The 13,584-nt window shown below is 37.6% G+C and overlaps 1 protein-coding gene across 1 annotated transcript in view; it reads left to right on the plus strand.

The window, feature by feature from the left end:
- The window catches only part of KIFAP3 (kinesin associated protein 3), a 71,188-nt gene that overhangs the window by 21,613 nt on the left and 35,991 nt on the right, over positions 1-13,584 (plus strand). Inside the window, exons 11-13 of the mRNA XM_037404245.1 lie at positions 6,988-7,088; positions 11,504-11,612; positions 12,887-12,999. Coding sequence (XP_037260142.1) covers positions 6,988-7,088; positions 11,504-11,612; positions 12,887-12,999 — 323 coding nt within the window. The remainder of the gene's footprint in view (positions 1-6,987; positions 7,089-11,503; positions 11,613-12,886; positions 13,000-13,584) is intronic.

The following is a 13,584-nucleotide window of genomic DNA, read 5'->3' on the forward strand; positions in this document are numbered from 1 at the left end:
ACAGTCCGCTTTCTCTTTTGGAAATGTGGAAACTTCTGAACTCAAAAGTTTCTGCTGTTTATCTAAGAGTTTCTCAGATGATCTTCTCCAGTGTAGGAGACCGACTGCACATTCCCCATGTCTGCGGTTGCTGAGGTGAGAATCCTTTGTCAGCTGATAGTTTTATCTTCAGACTCTTAGAGCTGACGGGGGAAGAGATGTGCTAACTTAAAGTGCCATAGTGACTATAGTGTTGGTAATTCTCTATACAATCCATTTCAGTTTCTTTGGTCTCTGACATACAAATGCTTTGCAGGATGAATTTTAATTTTACATATTTGAGTGGTCTCATTGTGTAAAGCACGACTTCCATTGTGAGGCAGGGGCCTTAAATGTTATTTTTATTCTTTTTGGAAAAGCTGTCAGATCTGTGAGAAACTTGTAGATCATCAGCAAATGGCCTTTGAAATGACAAAATTGTAGTGTTTTCACGATGAGAACAAAACAATTGAGTTGATTACCTTTTTTTCAAGACTTTGCCTGTAAGAGTATGCTGGTGCTTGCGCAGGAACAGTATCTGCTGAATAATGTGGAGCTTAACTCCTGTTATCTGGAAGACTCAAAAGCTCAACCAGTATTTAACTCCACTTTTTGGACTTGGTAGATTTGAACCTCAGCTTTATACTTCAGCAACTTTGAAACACGAGTAAAACCAGTTTCCATTTCAATGTGGTGGATCATGCCTTTCTCAGAGTGAAAGATAGAACCCTGCTTGTTTGTTGGTTTGGGGTTTTTTTAACACCTTTGAGGAGGAGCATTTTGAAATACAGCTGCACCATCTATTCAGAACTGAGGCTGCTCTGCTGTGGAGTTGTGCATCTGCAGAGCCAGGAGCATGGAAGACCTCCACCTATTTCCATTCCCACTGAATTCCAAACAAGAAAATTGGGAGAGTTTTTTTAGAGCAGAGAAGTCTGAGTATTTTCTAGTAATTGTAATCGGAGCAGTTCATGTAGTTTAATGAAATATAGTGCAGATGTGGCAAAAATTATGGATGCCCTATAAATTTCCATTTAACTGTACAGCATTTAATCTATGTAGCTTGGTGGAGACTTCTAAAGGAACAGCTTTGCATGGAATTTTTTCCACCTACTTTGGAAGTGTGTGTTTTCTTAGTTTGATTCAAACTAAGAACCACCTCTTAATTTCCAGTTTCTTTTAATAACGGTAGTTAATTCTTTTTCTGTTTCTTGCTTTCTTCCTTGGTCATAGCTTGACCCAAAATGTGTTTCTTTTGTGGAGAAAATAGAAGTAGTTTTATCTTCTTCCTTCAGAGTTAATCCTGTTGGCTCCTGTTTTCTCTCTGAACTTCTAATTGATTTATCTCTGGTTTGTGCAGTATATGGGTTATTACAACCAATCTGCTGCCAATTTCTGTGTGAATTCACATGAGTTCAAGTGTGATTGGTTGTAGGACATCCTAAATAACAAAAATGGTGGGTGGCTTTTTTTTTTCTGTAGGAAGATCAAACCTCAAAAGAAGGACATACCTAAATTTAGTAGTATGTTTCTACCCAGTGGCTATGCTTTGTTGTCTTTTATGAGTAGCAGTACTGCAGTGAGGTGTTTACTGTATATTTTTCAGTCAGTATTGCATAGAGTTCCAGGCAAAGAAGTTGAGCCTGGGGCTCCAGATGTGCAACTTCATTTTTGTCTATAGCTGTAACATTAAATAACCTAAATTAGTGATTTATTAATCCTTTCGATTCATCACTAATTCCTTCTTTGTTTCCTAAAAAAAATATAATTGTATCCATGTTTCAGATACGGCATGTACTAAACAACCCAAAAAAACCCCCACCACTCCAGCCATGGCAAAATCAGGGGTTTAAGTTAGGCTTATGGTATGAAGCCAGTTTCAAATAGCATAAAGGTGGCACAAGAGGGATTATTAGCATGTAATTAATATCATAATGTATTATTTACAATACCTAGTCTCCTTGAGTATGAGCAGATCTGAAAATTCTTTCAGGTTCTCTTGATAAAACAATCTGATATATCCAATATGATTTATATTTACAAATGTAAATCAAACCAATATGTGTCTGAACTGCACATGGAGTAATTTAGTCCAACTGTTTCAGAGCTGATTGCAAGGAATAATATGGGATAGAGGTAAGCAGAGATACTTTTGTATTAGTTTTTTTCCTAAGACTGCTGATGATACATGTGAATACATTCTTGATTTCAGGTATTTTCTGACAGCAGCGTGAGTGTGTATAGATCTGATAGTGAGTGTGTGACCTTCTTATTCATCTAGTTTTCTTACTTCCCTAATTCTGCAGGAGATTTGACTTGAGAGTATCAGAGTTTGAAACTGAAATAAAGATTCACTCTGCCATTTTAATGAGTATTTACCTTTGTGTTCTGGTTTTGATTTAGTGTAGTTACTGTTTTGCACGTGAGTTGGAATGGATATATTTCATATATATGAAGACATTGATGATTCCATTAGAAATGATGGCTACTTGAATTACTCGTAAGGCTACATTTGAATAATTTAGTCCATAATTTATATTTTCATTTTTACTTTAGCATTTGAAAGCTGAATGATGATGCTGCAATGCAGACTGGCATTTTAGTTTTACAGCTTTAGGGTTTGTCTTTTGTTATCATGGAGCTAATGGGGTTAGTGGGGGTTTTGTTTTTGTTTTGTTTTTTTTTTTTTTCATTTTAAGCTCACACACTCAACCAAAATGTAAGACCTGATCTTGTGATCAAGAAATTGTATTTTTTTTTCTTTAGCTTCTGCTACTAGTATCATTTAGATCTTTAACCTTAGTAAGAACTAAATGTGGAATTCAGGTTTTGGTCCACAGAACTGGCACATGGTTTCTTATTAATGTTCAAAGGCTAAAAATCTGAAGCCATTTTGAACTCAGAACCCATCATGTATTTATTTCCCTCTCTAATTTGCAGAAAACTAGTTGTGAAAACAGCCCGAGGGACCTGATATTTTTCCATCCCAGCTGCTCCAGCTGAACTACAGCTGCAAAAAAAATCTAAGTATTGTTTCTATAAACTGTTGAGTGTATTTTATAACACAATAATTCCCACAAAATCAGTAACTGCAGTTAATGACTGGTTTGTTAAGGCATTAACTGCACTCAGCTGGGAATGACCAATTTCTCTGGAATGGCTGTATAAGAACTAAGAATAATTCAGTAACACTTTCAAATAATTATTTGGTTAATTAATGGTAAATTCTTGTGGAAATCCTATCAAAGTACTCATGACCCCCACATTTAATATCCAATGAGTTCATTATGATTCATGTTTTAGTGCCATAAATACCAGAAGAATCCATAATGACTAGGCCATTATTTTCCAGGGCTGCCCTTACTGCTTTAGGCCATTTGGCTATTCCACCTTCAGTCATAAAAAGCTTGATGCTCAAAACTACCAGCATTTGTAGGCCACAACTTTCTGGCACACCACCAAAACTTTGGTGATTTTTATGAACACGTTTGCCAGAGATCTGGGGGTTTGGGTTTTTCTTCTTTCTCTTGCTTTTCTAGTTAGGGGAATGAATTGATGCCTACTGTACCAAGTCAAAAGGAAGTCTTCCTTGCAGTGTCTGCTTTTTTGTGTGTGGCCTTCAGTAGTGGTCAAAAATAGCAGAAAAGGTATCACTTCCATGCTTTGGAAAGCTGTTCTCAAGCCAGATACTAGGCAGGGTTTTGAATTTGTACAGCCAAGTCTTTAAACTGTGATAGACTTAGGGCTTTATTCATTAGCATTCAGATGAATATAAAATAATTTTTTTTTTTAAAAGTAGGCAGTAAGCTTGGTACTGGCATATTGAAGTAATAGTCGTTAGCTGGCAGTTCATATTTTTGGAAGTGAAGGCTCTATGTAAAAGGATGGCACTTGGCTTGGTGGGTTTTTCAAAAAGTCTGTTGCTTCTTGCCCTTTTATACAATCTTCATCCTGCAAGATGATGCTTAGTGTTTAAAATGCTGTAGATGTTGAATCTGTTCTCTTCCTAATCCTCAATAAACTAGTTATGCATGGTTTCCAGTGCGCTTTCAATAGGCTGTATGCTTCCTAATTGAGCACGAGATTAACAATCACATTAAATCATGTTAGTTGTGCTTAGAAACAATCACGTCCTCTTCATTTTCCTGAAGTTTTTGATTTTCTGGATCATGGTTGCCACTGGTTTGTATAAGAACAAACAAATCAGGAGGTTCTGCTTTTTCTCTGCCAAAGTGCTTGCTTCCCCAGGGAAAGTGGGACAGTGAAACTTCCAGACATCAGCCTGAAATTTGTTCCTTTCTGGGAAATTAAAATGAAATTAAACTTAAAATGCATACACCATTAAATACTAAAAAGCGGGTTTATTTGCACACTGTTTTCTATTGGCTTTAATTCTTTAGTTATTTTCATCTTCAAGTTAGAATTCGGAGGTTTTTTCTGTTTACTCACAGTTGAAAAATGCTTCCTTGCTAAGCCTGTGCAAGAGGTGCCTGTGACCTCCATGCTCTAAACCCTTCTCTGTTCCTTCTCTCTGTTGGCAGTAGGACAGGGGAATTCAGGGAAGATGGGCCAGTTGACTGCACAGAAGGAATTTAAATTCAACTCTTCTTTTTGAAACTATAACTATCTTCTTGTTTTGTGTGTCATGAAACCTGCCTTATGGAACATACCTCAGGAGAATGATTTGCCAGTCATTAAAACTCAACTCTTAAATTAAGAGTTAATTCGGATAAAATAAATTGTTTTGATTTCTATGTATTTTCTTCACACTTTAGCTTAAGTATCTGGGTATTCTTGATTAATTTTGGTAGTTTAGAAACCAAGCCAGTGCTGTCATTCAGCATTGATAACCCAATGTGGTGTTCAGGCATCAGAAAGGTTATTGTGACAGTCTGGACCTTTGAGAAAAAGGATGAGAATATTATGCAAGGAGTTTGTTTTCAAAAAAACCAGAAGGCCTGTGCTGCTATAATAGGCTATTTTACTTGAAAATAAGCTACCAGTATTGCCAAATACCAGGAAACTGCTGTTGCTACCAAGTGTTAAGACTGTATCTTAGCTGGCGCTTTATCTTAGCGCAAATGTAGCTTGCAAAAATGCAGAGGAAAAAACTCCATGAAGGACAGAGGTTAAACAGATACAAAGGAGCATCGTTCTTGTTGACTGCCTGCCAGTGCATACCTGCTGAAAGTCTGGTCCAACTTCACCCTACCTATTGCTGTTTTGGGAAGCCAACTTTCCTCCATTTTATACTTGTTTCTCTTTTACCTTACAGTGTTTCCTGCATCATCCAGCAAAGTGTGACTGTAATTTGAGTCTTGATGTTTTGAGTTTTAAATAGAGGCATGGAAAGAAGTGTTAAGAGCAGTGTAAACAGTGCTTTTTTTCCTAACCCCATGAAATTTGAAGGCATAATTTTCTCTTTACATTTTTATATTTACTTGGGAGAAGCCTTCGGGTACATTTATGGGAAGGTTTTCTCATGCAGTCATTGGATTTACAATGTCACTGCAGGTGAATAGGTAGGTAAAATGACCAGTCACAAGAGAAGCGGAAAAGATAACAAACGCTTCATTTGTGTTCGCTTAAAACAGAGTGTATATGTGCTAGCAACTATAGTACTGTCTGTACTTTAATTAAAAGAATAGCCAGAGTAGCCTTCAGATTTGGGCATTATCCTTTCTCCCGCTGTTAAGTGCATGGAACATTGTGATACAAGTCCTGATTTTTTCAAACAGGTAAGAATCCAGAAGGATCTGAAAGATCAACTATGTGTTTGAGATTGGCACGGGAAAGAGTACTTCACTGTTGTATGGCAACTGCCAGAAGGGTTTCATGGGTCTTTAGTAATTCAGCTTTGAAAAAAGGCACAAATGTTCATTGTCAGGATAAAGGCATCATGTCCTTGCTGCTTAAAGGAAATTCCTGTGCCCAATGATGTATGCAGAAGAAAAATCCTAACTGTGTTGATTGCTGTTTGAGGTCTTGATGCCTTGCCAAAGTGTTAAACAGGTATTTTCTAACTTAGCTTAAATAGAAATGGGAGGTAGGGTATTTCTGATCATTTGTATAAGAACTGTGGCTAAATTTTGAGTTAGTGACCTTATTAAATCCTGATCTAAGTAATATAAATGTTCAGATGAATGTTTTATAACCAGTATCCTGCTAATGGAGGGCTAGAGGAGAGCTCAGGAGAAAGTTCAGTCCAGATTTCGGCAGTGAGTCAGGGTCAGATTTGTCTGTTCTTAAACATTCGTACATTTATCTAAGTTGGTTTTATAGAATCTTTGCGTTAAATACTTCACAACCTACTTGCATTAACTGTTTCAATTTTTCTTGAAAATCTTTTTCTCTTTGGTAAGTATTAATGTGAAAATATACTAATGTTGTCTTTGAAATGTGTGAAATGCAAAAGGCACCCACAAGATAATCTTATCGTTTAGGATAATAAAACAGTCAGTATGTGACTGACTTGAAAAGCACTGGATTCCTTCTGTAACACTTTTAGTGGTAATTCTGATTTTTCTCTCTGGCATTGTTATATTCTTTTATCATTTCACTTTGAGACAAACTTGTTGTTTCAACAGGAATATCCACAGCTAAATCAGCATTACATTTGATGTTTAATTTCCTAGCTGGAAACTGATGAGGGCTTTTTCTGGATGGTCTGTCGTTATTAAGTGTTCCTTTCACAAAATACATTCCTTGCGATGTGAGGTTAAGGAAGTGTTTTGAGGTGCTGGGCAGAGGGACAGTAGTTAGCATTGCCTTTGCTCCCTCTTTGCACAAATACATGGTTCATTTGGATACACGAGGCATAACCCTTTTGTTAACGTTGTATTTCTGATTTAAATTTTTCCTCTGCTTAGCCAGAATTTTTGTGCTTTTTGTTTTCCCCTTTTAAGTGTTCGCAACACCTAAAAAAACCAGGCTTCTACTAATATGGATTGTGGGGTTTTTTTCTCGTAGCAAATGAAAACTACAAACAAGTAGCGATGTGTATTCTGTATCACATAAGCATGGACGATCGCTTTAAATCAATGTTTGCATACACAGACTGCATCCCACAGGTATGTGCTTTTGTATATGATGAGGTGGCAAGATGCGTGTTTCCCTGTGCAGGGCTTATCCTCACGCATAGCAGAGCTCGCACTGACACCCACAGGTGACAATGGGAACAGCCACGATGCTGCTGAGTCGGTGGCGAACCGCTGCCGCAGTCGGACTGTTCTTGCTGTCCCCAGAAAGAGGATAAGTGACTTATTCTCTGTCAGTGCTACTAACACTGGAGCTGCATCAGTGAATTGGTAAAAATACAGGTGACCTGATGAATTTCTGCAGAAGATCGGGAATGCTTGAAAGAGACTAAAGCTTGTGCACAGCAAGTCCTTGGGGAACCTTGTGGAAAGTATTTCCTTTACAGTTTTAGAAGGCATTCTTTGCTGATCCCATTGGGTATCAAAATTTCAACGTCTCCAGTATTACAGGATATGAACTGGAAACCAGCCAAGCAGTGTTCTGTTGCTACATGACAATTCTTTTTCCAACTGCAGGCATGTACAACAGGGGAGACTGGGGAAGGCTCTTCACCGATCTTTCAGGCTACAGTTTGTTGCATACCAGTGTGTCTCCAATCATGGTCTTTGATCCAAGCACAGAGACAATTATCATGCAGTTTTAGGTTTTGTGTGTATGTTGTTTGTGTGTTTTGTTGGAGGTGGTTTGGGGTTTTTTTTGTTTTGTTTTTGGTTGGGTTTTCTTTTTTTAACTAGTACCAAATCCTCTCTTGCTGATCTCTTTCTCAGTCCTGATGAGGCTGGAGTTGAGAAAGCCTGTGTTGCATAAGTGTAAAAGCTCGCCGGTAGCTTTTTCAGAATTGCACCATGGTATTTTCTTTCCTGCCAAAAATGTTTTTAGCATCAAATGCATCCAGAATGGGAAGTTGCCATGGAAAGTTTTCAGAATGTCATTATCTCATGACAGAAATGGTGATGTTTTTCCAAATACAGGAAGATTTTGGAGAAAGGAGATGGGAGAACTGGTGGGAATAACTAGTATATGTTACAAAATGGTCTTATAAACACCCTGCTTACTGCTTTTTCTGCAAGAAGCAACTATATGTTAAGGCATTTGCATGATATAAGGGACCTGCTTTGTTCTGAGAAGTTACCAGCCAGACCAGAATTCATGCACTGTGTTTCAGGGCTTGCGTATAACGTGCTTTCGGAGAATCTTGGCATGTTTGGTTTTTTTTAGATCCCCAGTGCCAAATGTAAAGAGCTGTGGAAACTTCAGTGATATAATCTGAGCTTTGGTAAATGTCACTGTTCTGATAGGCAGTGACTGCTCTTCCCAGTGCTTACAGAGCTGTATCCAAAAACTAGTGGAGCAGGAAATAAGTCCACTGCCTTGATTGGACTTTGGCCAAAACTACAAATTTTGAAGGATACCTATGGCTATTGATGCTTCAGTAGTCAATGGAATTACTCACAGATCACATCTGCTGACTGGTCAAAAAGGACAAGCTGGATGACCGGAGCTTAAATTTTATTAATGAGCGTTCAAAATCAGGACAATCAAGGAAGACAGAGACGGCAGAAAACATGGGGAAATTGATGAGGCTGCAGGAGAAGAAAATGACCTTTTTTAAAAGCACTCGCTGCCATCTGATTTTACCTTGGATAGCCAAATTCTCTTTGCAATGGCAGTAGGCGCCCTTCTGTGGTCCGCATCCAAACTGGCAAATACTCAATAATGAATGTCTAGCTGTCGTAGAAAGTGATTGGAAAAATCAGTCCCCTGTTTTCAAACACTTTGCCTGTACAAAGTGACAAGGGCTTGCGCGTGCTGTCCCAGGTAAACATCCTTGTGGATTGCAGGAGTTAGTGGGTGCTATTCTAGTAACAGTTAAAAGTGAGTATTAACAGTTCATTCTTGTTTAGACCTCAGCAATGCGTGTTTTGTTTAAATAGGTGCAAATGCCATCCAGATGCTTATAAAAGCCTTTATTGGTAATAACCTGGCCAATCAAAGGGCATGGTTAGGCAGTGATGTCATGGTGATATTTAATATTTTACCGCAGAGCAGTGTGCAAGGTTCTCTGCAGCTACCCACATGTTTTCCACCACAGTTGTCCTGTTTGGCCCCTCTTTGATCTATAAGCTTCTTTTCAGCTTAATGCTGGTAAACGTCCTCTCTTGACAGCACCCTTTGCTCCTGTCCGCCATTATCTGCTGAAGTTCAGAAACCAGAGCATCACTTCAAACAGCAGAGTTAGGGAGTAGCCGGTCAGGAGAGATTCCTGAGGCATGCAGTTCTGGCATAATCATTCAAAGATGTTTGAGCTGGGCTTGGGGAGGGGGTTGGACAGAGGTGTATGTGAACAGAGAGCTGTGGGGGTTGGCCTCTGGTCACTGGTAAATAAGTGAAGGCAGGTGCCAGAGAGTCTAGACACAGTGATTTCAGTCCTGGTCTGTGGTATCTGATACTCAATATGGGACTTGTCTGATTGAACACTACTGCCTCTTCATTGCACATGCTGCAGTCTTTTTACTGCCTTCCTGTTAAATCAGTAAAAGATGACAATGGACATAGTAAAAGCAGAACAAATTTAATTTTAATATTTCCTATTTGGCAGCAATTACTCTTCCTTTTGAAGTGGCACAAGAAGCAATCAAATTAAATGAAGACATAATGGGAAACATGGAGCTCGTACGAAACTATTACTTTAAAATTTGAACGGCTTTAATTGAAACTGGATATATTTTTTCTTTTTATAGAGAAGTAGTTCAGTAATTAACAGTGTAATCCCATCTTGTTAAACATCTAATTTCCACAGATTTTGTATTGTGTAAGTAATGAGAATGTTTCCCTTCAAATTATTCGAAGGGTTTTAAAAATCTGTTTTTAAAGCTTTTGTAACAGAAGAGTTGCAGGGGGTGATTTTTGAATGCTTGGGTTTACTTGTTAAGTGGCAACTTTCTTCTCTGGTTAATTCACTCTTACGTGACTGTCAGGCTTACGGATTTAATAAACTAGGGATTTTATAAGTTCTTAAAACAACCTACAGAAATCTGATTCTGCCTTTTTAAAAAAGGGAGGAAGAAATCAATGATAGCTTTTAAATGAGTACATTAAAGTCCCAGAAAGAGATAACTGTGTTGTTACTTTTTTATTATTATTTTATTTCAGTCCATTTGAAACAACTGCTATCTTATAATAGATAAACTCATAAAGTTGCTATAGTAAAAGGCCTTGGAGTGAAATTCCTGCAATCTTATTGTTCCTTTTTTTCCCCCTCTCTAGGGTTGTTCACTACTTGCTCTAGTTTTTAGTGCATTAAAAACTGTCTTTCCACCAGGGGGCAAGCACACAAATATTTAACTATCAGTTGTTGCTTGCTTTTCCCCCCATGCCTTTGACACAAACTGAGCTACACTTTTTTTTTTTTTTTTTTGTACCTTATGTCCTGCTTATCTTTAAGTTCAGTTGTTTCTGCTTCCAGTAATCTGAGTCTTGTCATCATGCTGCTTTGCATTATAATCTTGACGTGTCTTGTGAACTGAGCAGGTTTTAGGAGCAAATAGGGCGATGTCCTGCAGCCCCTCAATGAGGTAGTCATGCAACTTGTCTGCCATGGTTGGAAACAGAAAAAGAAACACATGTATTTGTCATCTTCCTATATTCAATATGCCATTTCAAAACATGTTCATACTGAGCAAAAAGAGGCTAGATAGATAGCCTGTGATGTAATGGACCATATAGGTGCCAGGTGTATAAAATGATGTCAGTCCATAGACTGTCTGCATAAGGAATCATCTGGCAACTCACTGACACTTACTGAACAGTTGGAACAGGATTATAGGCAATTGTCTACTTATGTTAACCCAGGTGGTTCTGTCCAATTACCAAAGAATCGGGCTACTATTGAAAAATCTTGGTATATGGCAGTGTTCAGATCTAGCAGGGGAAGCTGCAAAGATAAAGCACATTGCTGCAGATACAGCTAGTTTACCTATGAATGGAGTAATTGCGAAGCAAAATAGTAGCAGAATTATTCTGCAATTAAGTATCTGTTTAGAGTCTAATTTTATTAAATGACCAGGTATTAATCTGACTTTCTGTGGAACTAAGTTGTGGAGTTTTTTTCCTATGTTGAGTCTACCAAAGCTTTTGCAGCAAATTTATCTATTTGTAACTTTAAAAAAACCCAATAAAAATAAAAAATACAGTGGTAGCAATAAAATGTGACTAACCCAAGTTAATTTAAGGTGATGAGTTACTGCCATTTTTGGCACTTTATAAGCATTGTTATCCCCAAATAATGGAACTGTATATCTTGTGCCCTTGACCTTTATAACTTTACTGTGGAAATGCTGAATATTAATTAAAAAAACCAACAAACTACTGTAGTTGACATCATAACATTGCTTTTCTAACGCTTTGGAAAGATTGGTGACTTAAGTGTGCTTGTGTTTCTCGGCAGTTAATGAAGATGCTTTTTGAATGTCCTGATGAGCGAGTTGACCTGGAACTTATTTCTTTCTGTATTAACCTTGCTGCTAACAAAAGAAATGTACAACTTATCTGTGAAGGTAAGTGTACTGAGATTTTACTGTTTTCTTGGAGATGACAACGCTTTATACACACTTATTATCAATGCGTATGTATTTTTAAAAAATAAAATGCACCGTGTTTGGGTAACGAATACAAACAAATGGCCGTATCCTCACCAAAACTTGTCTTGGTGGCAGGAGTGACATTGAGTAGCCTCACATGCCCACATCTTTCACATGTGCTTGTAGTTCTGTAAAGTGCACTGATGACATTATTGTGGGAAACTATGGCTGTACAGAGAGATCAAGGTTTTGTTCTATCTGATGCCTAAAATCCATCTTCAGCTTATCGGTGTTTAACCTCTCAGTACCAAATTAGAAACACAGTGGTGGTGTTTAGTTGCATCTTTCCAATTCTTTTTTTTAAATGAGCATGTTGGGTTCTAGTGTTTTGTTACGTGGCATAGATGGGTTCTTTACTTCATTCAGTAGCTCTCTAGGTTGCTTTTAAAGTTTCATGATTTTCATACTAAGTTTTAAGCAGAATGTGATTATTCAGTAGCTCTAATTTTCACTTGTGCTAAAAATTTTCATTATGAACTGTTGTGGTATATTACTGGACTTTAAAAAGGACAACTGCAATCAATGGATTCTGTGACCAGCAATTCCACTTTAAAATTCTGCATAGCTCTGTAGAAGGGAGAGCAGGGAGATCCAGTTTTATATTAAATGTACAAATGAAATTCAAGCTAGTAGCACTTACTAGGTCGGCAAGGTGACCTTTTAGAAATGTAACAGTGGGACTTGCCTTTTACCATCAAGTACTTCAGCTCTGTGTATGTCTGTTATGTGTATTCCCATGTAATGATCTATATGGCTGGTAAATAATGTTTTAAAACCATAACAATATATTTATTCCATGGACTGGGGAGAGAAATCTCAGAGTTAATACCAGCGGCTGTGCTGCATCTCTGCTAACTGCACTTGATGATAGGATAGTGGTTTGGATCTAGAACTTTTTTTTTGTCTAAGAATAAACAACTAAGTACACCTTTAGCATTTAGTTATTTATTTGACTTTTTAAGTGTCCCACTGGTACATATGGACAAAGTGGTTTTTTTAGATAAGCCGTGGAATTTATACAGAGCAGGTCTTTTCTTTTCAACTTAAACTTGGAAGAAGAAATAGTTCCTGTCTATATTCCTCACTTTTCCTTTTAAACCTTTAAAGTTAAAGCTGTCTTTCTGTGTGTGCCTGTTCTCTTCCGAGTTTTGTTTATTTGGAGGATTTCCTAAGTGTTTGTTTCTTTTCAGGAAACGGTTTGAAAATGCTAATGAAGCGGGCTTTGAAATTTAAGGACCCATTGTTAATGAAGATGATCAGGAATATTTCACAACATGATGGGCCAACTAAAAGCCTGTTTATTGTAAGTACTATCTATTATCTAATGTGACCTCTGATTCTTCCTACTGGAGAAGACTGGCTTTGGAGAGCTGCTGTGTTTTGTCTTTACAAGGTGTCCAGTTTAGGTTTTCTTGGCTGTCATGGTTTGATTTATGTTTGGTTGTATAAGGCTATCTTGGCTGGTAGATCAGGGTTTGGATCCCTCAGTACAGGGAAAACAGATCTTAAGCTGCATCCAGTAAGTCCCTGTTCTAAAATAAACACACAAAAAAACCCCCCAGCTGCTGGGGTGAACATCATAACAATTAACAGTTATCCTAAATGTCTGCTTTTAGAGCTAGAGGGCAAAATAAAGTGGGGCTTTTTTTCCACTGTGCCAAATGTTTTATATAAGTGGATATTTAAAAATTTTGAATACTCAATATTCAGTTAGCTGCCTTTTCCAAAGAAGGGGGAGCAATACAATGTCCTAATTGTGGAAATTTTAAACATGCTGTTAAAATGAGGATTGAATATCAAAATTGTCTTAAAGCAGTATGGAATTAGTAAGTAGAATCCATGATTTCCCTGTTCATGTTGCTAGAAAATCTTATAGTTATTTCTTAAA

The sequence above is a fragment of the Falco rusticolus genome, chromosome 11 (assembly GCF_015220075.1).
Source record: "Falco rusticolus isolate bFalRus1 chromosome 11, bFalRus1.pri, whole genome shotgun sequence".
NCBI classification, from domain to species: Eukaryota; Metazoa; Chordata; class Aves; order Falconiformes; family Falconidae; genus Falco; species Falco rusticolus.